The following is a 4,883-nucleotide window of genomic DNA, read 5'->3' on the forward strand; positions in this document are numbered from 1 at the left end:
TATATATGTAAATATGTAAATATGTATAAATATTTATATATGTATATATATTAATGTTATATGATATCAGAAGTTTAACTTGGAGGAGTTGGAAGAGTTCTAATTGGAACTCTAGGGTTAAGGAGGATTGATTTTAGGCAGTGGAAGGATGGGTGACCTACTGGGAAGTGAGTTTCAGGATCGTGGTTTGGTCGGATCGGATTGGTGTCGATGTCGGGTCGGGTCGGGTCGGGTCGAGAATATGTTTCGAATTTTTCGTTGGAAAATTCCAACGGAATGCGGTTGAAAATTCCGTTGGAAAATTCTAACGGATATCGGTTGGAAATTCCGTTGGAAAATTCTAACGGATTGCGGTTGGAAATCCGTTGGAAAATTCCAACGAATGCCGGTTGGAAATCCGTTGGAAGAAAAATTCGTTGCAATTCCGTTGAAAATTCCAACGGTTTTCCAACGGACACCGATTTCTAATGACGAAATTCCAACGGATAAATCCGTTGGAAACGTTAATTTCCAACGGAAATTTGGCCATTTCCAACGGATTTACCCGTTGAAAATGAGCATTTTTTTTGTAGTGACACTTCATTATGCCACCAAAGTAATTGGAACACAGACACAGAAGTGGTCATACGTAGATATGTTTTTCAGCAAACATGCATGCCCATTTCTCTTGGAATAGTTATATTATATGGTGAAGTTATCAATCAAGAACTTATGAAAATGGAGAATTAATCACGAATTTTATAACTCCCTTTTATTATGACCTTAATTAATTCCTAATGGAGACAGGCAGTTGATGGGAGAGCAACTAAATGGTTTGAGCATCAAAGATTTGCGAAATATAGAGAATCAGCTTGAGATGAGTTTGCGTGGGATCCGTACAAAAAAGGTATATACATATATGTATGTATGTATGTATGTATGTATGTGTGTGTGTGTTCGTATTTTAATCTAAGCAAGTTTCTTAATTAAAGATTTGGAAAATTGATTTCTTTTCTTGAATCTTGCAGGAAGAAATGCTGAATGATGAAATCCAAGAGTTGAACCGAAAGGTCTGAAACATAAAAATCATATATATATATATATACGTGTATATATATATACACGATTTCTTATAGACGATCATCCATTAAAGAGAAAAGTCAGATGGAATCTAAACCCTATTTTCTAATGTTGCAGAGAAATCTTATTCATCAGGAGAACATCGAGTTGTCGAGTGAGGTACAACGCATTCATCAAGAAAACGTCGAGCTACACAAAAAGGTACAGACACGCATACATATATACATATACATATACATATATATGTATACATATGATACAATTACTTCATGACTAATTATCCTTGTAAGCAAAAAAAGTTGAAAATGTGAGTATATAAAAGCGCAAGTATCGTCTCTTGCATGCAGGTTTATGCATTGAACAAAAATGGGTTTTCACAACATGAACCAGACGACAAAGACGAGGAACCAGACGCAGAGGTTCGTCTGCAGCTATGCCAACCTGAGCGGTCCACGTACGACACTCCTTCACGATCCCAAGTATAAAATAAAAAAACTAAGTTAATAAACCTTTTGTCGAAGAAACATACAAAAAATCTCTTCGCAAAAAAAAAAAAAAAGTGTGGGAAAACAAGAACCAAGAAGTTAAATTCATTTTCTGTCGATTTGAAGTATATACTTTTGCAAAATTAGTTGTCGTATGTCGACGTGTAAATGTTTTCGCCAAACATTTGTACGGTTTGTGTTCTTCAATTTGCTTGGAAGTTCGTGAGCGTGTGTATATTTTTGCAGAAATCGGATCATATTGATAGTCTGGGCCGACATTGCTCTGGCTACAAATATAAGTAGGGTGTAAATCGGGTCGGTCCAGCCCGGACCCGCATTCGATCCGAGTATTTCGGTTTGACGGTCCAAAATTTTTTTGCTCTAAATAACTAAACCAGAAGTCTGGTCCTATAGACTTTAGATTTGGGTTCGTACCGGTGGTTAAATTTGTTCTTTGAAATTATTTTTATTCTATTTTTTGTTATTTTTTTGAAAAAAAATCGGACTTTTGGACCAATTCGAAACTCGATCTGAGTCTGATCCGAAAATCCAAAAATTTTCGAGACTAAATATCTCAATCCGAAACCCACTATTTTTGGGATTGGGTTGGATGTCTTTGGATCTCGGAATAAAATTGACTCTCTAATTAAATATAAGTAATGTGTTTGAGTTGAATGTATTTGAATAATTTTTTGTTATTAATCTTGTACCATTCAGTCTGATATCGCATGCCCGATTTTACATCTATAAGTGATATTACAACTCTGGGCCATTTGACAATATTTACATGCTTTTCAACCGTGATTTTACACCGATGTATAATATAAAATTAACTATTAGGCGGATCTATTGTTCTTAAGCAAAATTCGAGTGGGGCCCACACCAACGTGTCCACGTGTCGACGTTATCGTCATGGATTCATCGAGCCAGACAGACAGACAATCTTCAGAGAGAGGCTCTGAGAAAACGACAAAATTACCAAAAATATTGAATAAATAAAAAAATTAAAGGGAAAAAAATAGGGGAAACTGAAATGAAATTCGAAAATTTTCTGCAGCCACCAAAAGCTCAGCCATAACCAGAGGCCAGAATCTCTCGTCGCAACTCCGAAGCGATAACATCTAAAGCTACTTCCGATGATCTCTTTCAGTTTTCTAGGGTTTCAACGCGGAGAAGGAGAGAGGTGAACCGAAAATGGCGATGGCGATGGCTCTTCGGAGGCTCTCCTCTTCTATTGACAAGCCAATTCGTCCTATTCTCAATGCCTCCGTCTGCTGCATGGTTCGTCTCTCTCCTTCTTCGCTTCTTCTGATGTTTCGATTCGATCTTTTTTTTTTTTATAATCGTTTCGATTCGATCTTGTTTGTCTGTAATGGCGATTATTGCTTTTTGCTTTTGTTTTTCTGTCTGATTTTCGATTGATGTTGTTCTTACAGTCATCTCTGCCGAGTGAAGCTGTGGATGAAAAGGAGAAGTCTCGTGTCACTGTGAGCTTGATCTTCTTGTTGTATTGTCCTTTAAATCTTTTTTCCCCTCTGTTTGTGTTAGTTTGCTTGCGGTTGAAGTAATGAAGTAATGAAGTAATGAAGTGATTGGTTGTCCTGTCTAATTCATATTATACTCTCTCTGTAACTGTTGCAGTGGCCGAAGCAGCTTAATGCACCTCTGGAGGTCGTCGATCCTGAGATTGCTGATATTATCGAGCTCGAGAAAGCTAGGCAATGGAAGGTAGTCTCTTTCGCCACACAGAATTCCTAGATTTGGATAAACCAAAATGGTACAAACTTTTAGCTGCAAACACCTTCATGCCTTTAATCCAATCTCTCGAACTCAACATACTGATTCTGCAAACGTTTTTTTTTTGGGGGGGTGGGTGGGGGGATTGGGAACAGAGTGGAGAAACAAAAAGGGCAGGGTAAACTTATATACCTCAAAATCTGTAGCTTTTCTGATGAAATATTAAGTTATCCAGTAACTTTTCAACATTGTGTCCAGTTATTGTTGTTCCTTCGAGTATTAGAGGACTGATGTTTATGTGATCTGTCTGAAGGGGCTTGAACTCATCCCATCTGAGAACTTCACCTCAGTGTCAGTGATGCAAGCTGTTGGATCTGTCATGACCAACAAGTACAGTGAAGGATATCCTGGCGCCAGATACTATGGAGGAAATGAGTATGTCAGAAATTTCAATCCCTTGAGTTGCATCGGGCATGGGCCTAGAATTTCAGTTTTAGTTGCTTGGTATCCCTCATTCTTGTGAATTAACCAGACACTTACCTTAAGAAGCTTGTTTTTTGTAAAAGGTACATAGACATGGCGGAGACCTTGTGCCAGAAACGAGCTTTGGAAGCTTTTCGGTTGGATCCTGAAAAGTGGGGAGGTAACTAATTGTTCTATACATTACGAGACACATGAATTCTGAATTAAGATGGTATTGAAAGAGAAGGTTGTAGTTCTGATAACATGTGTCTACTTTATTGTTCCTTCTGATGGCTCTTGTTCAATCCTCTGTTACAGTGAATGTGCAACCTCTCTCTGGATCTCCGTCTAATTTCCATGTGTACACTGCATTGTTAAAGCCTCACGAAAGAATCATGGCTCTTGATCTTCCTCACGGTGGTCATCTTTCTCATGGTTATCAGGTATCTGCATCCTGTAAATTATGATCTTTGTCTATACCAGTTTGTATTGTTCTGAATTGCCTTCGACATCTAAGAAGATATCCCACTCAATCCATTTCTTTCCTTTTTCTTCTGCTCAGACGGACACCAAGAAGATATCCGCTGTTTCGATTTTTTTTGAGACCATGCCATACAGATTAGATGAAAGCACTGGCTACATTGACTACGATCAGGTGCTTGTTCCTAATAGAGGATGCTATTATGCAGTATCTCCATCATTATTTGACAAATTATCTAATAGTGTACAACTCTTGTAAACTTTATACATCTCCAGTTGGAGAAAAGCGCTACTCTCTTCAGGCCAAAGTTGATAGTTGCTGGTGCGAGTGCTTATGCCCGGTTGTATGATTATGACCGCATCCGAAAGGTAATCTCCTTAACTAATCCACGAAAAAACTGATCAGTGATGTGGCGTAATTATGAACTCTGAAATGTAATTATGAACTGTGAAATCTTTTCAGGTCTGTGACAAGCAAAAGGCTATTATGCTGGCGGATATGGCACACATCAGTGGTCTGGTTGCAGCTGATGTCATTCCATCGCCTTTTGATTATGCTGATGTCGTCACTACCACGACTCACAAGTCGCTTCGTGGACCTCGTGGAGCCATGATTTTCTTCAGAAAGGGGGTTAAGGAAATTAACAAACAAGGGAAAGA

At 38.3% G+C, this 4,883-nt stretch overlaps 2 protein-coding genes across 2 annotated transcripts in view; both read left to right on the forward strand.

The window, feature by feature from the left end:
* The window catches only part of LOC104824921 (agamous-like MADS-box protein AGL21), a 4,869-nt gene extending 3,132 nt beyond the window's left edge, over window positions 1-1,737 (forward strand). Inside the window, exons 4-7 of the mRNA XM_010557120.1 lie at window positions 787-886; window positions 1,008-1,049; window positions 1,177-1,260; window positions 1,407-1,737. Coding sequence (XP_010555422.1) covers window positions 787-886; window positions 1,008-1,049; window positions 1,177-1,260; window positions 1,407-1,544 — 364 coding nt within the window. The 3' untranslated portion in view covers window positions 1,545-1,737. The remainder of the gene's footprint in view (window positions 1-786; window positions 887-1,007; window positions 1,050-1,176; window positions 1,261-1,406) is intronic.
* Window positions 1,738-2,591: 854 nt separating this feature from the next.
* LOC104824922 (serine hydroxymethyltransferase 1, mitochondrial) overlaps window positions 2,592-4,883 on the forward strand; it is a 4,397-nt gene continuing 2,105 nt past the window's right edge. The window contains exons 1-9 of the mRNA XM_010557121.2: window positions 2,592-2,825; window positions 2,981-3,031; window positions 3,186-3,272; window positions 3,595-3,716; window positions 3,848-3,924; window positions 4,062-4,186; window positions 4,306-4,398; window positions 4,500-4,592; window positions 4,687-4,882. Coding sequence (XP_010555423.1) covers window positions 2,739-2,825; window positions 2,981-3,031; window positions 3,186-3,272; window positions 3,595-3,716; window positions 3,848-3,924; window positions 4,062-4,186; window positions 4,306-4,398; window positions 4,500-4,592; window positions 4,687-4,882 — 931 coding nt within the window. The 5' untranslated portion in view covers window positions 2,592-2,738. The remainder of the gene's footprint in view (window positions 2,826-2,980; window positions 3,032-3,185; window positions 3,273-3,594; window positions 3,717-3,847; window positions 3,925-4,061; window positions 4,187-4,305; window positions 4,399-4,499; window positions 4,593-4,686; window position 4,883) is intronic.

This window comes from Tarenaya hassleriana, unplaced genomic scaffold, assembly GCF_000463585.1.
Source record: "Tarenaya hassleriana unplaced genomic scaffold, ASM46358v1 Cleome41, whole genome shotgun sequence".
NCBI classification, from domain to species: Eukaryota; Viridiplantae; Streptophyta; class Magnoliopsida; order Brassicales; family Cleomaceae; genus Tarenaya; species Tarenaya hassleriana.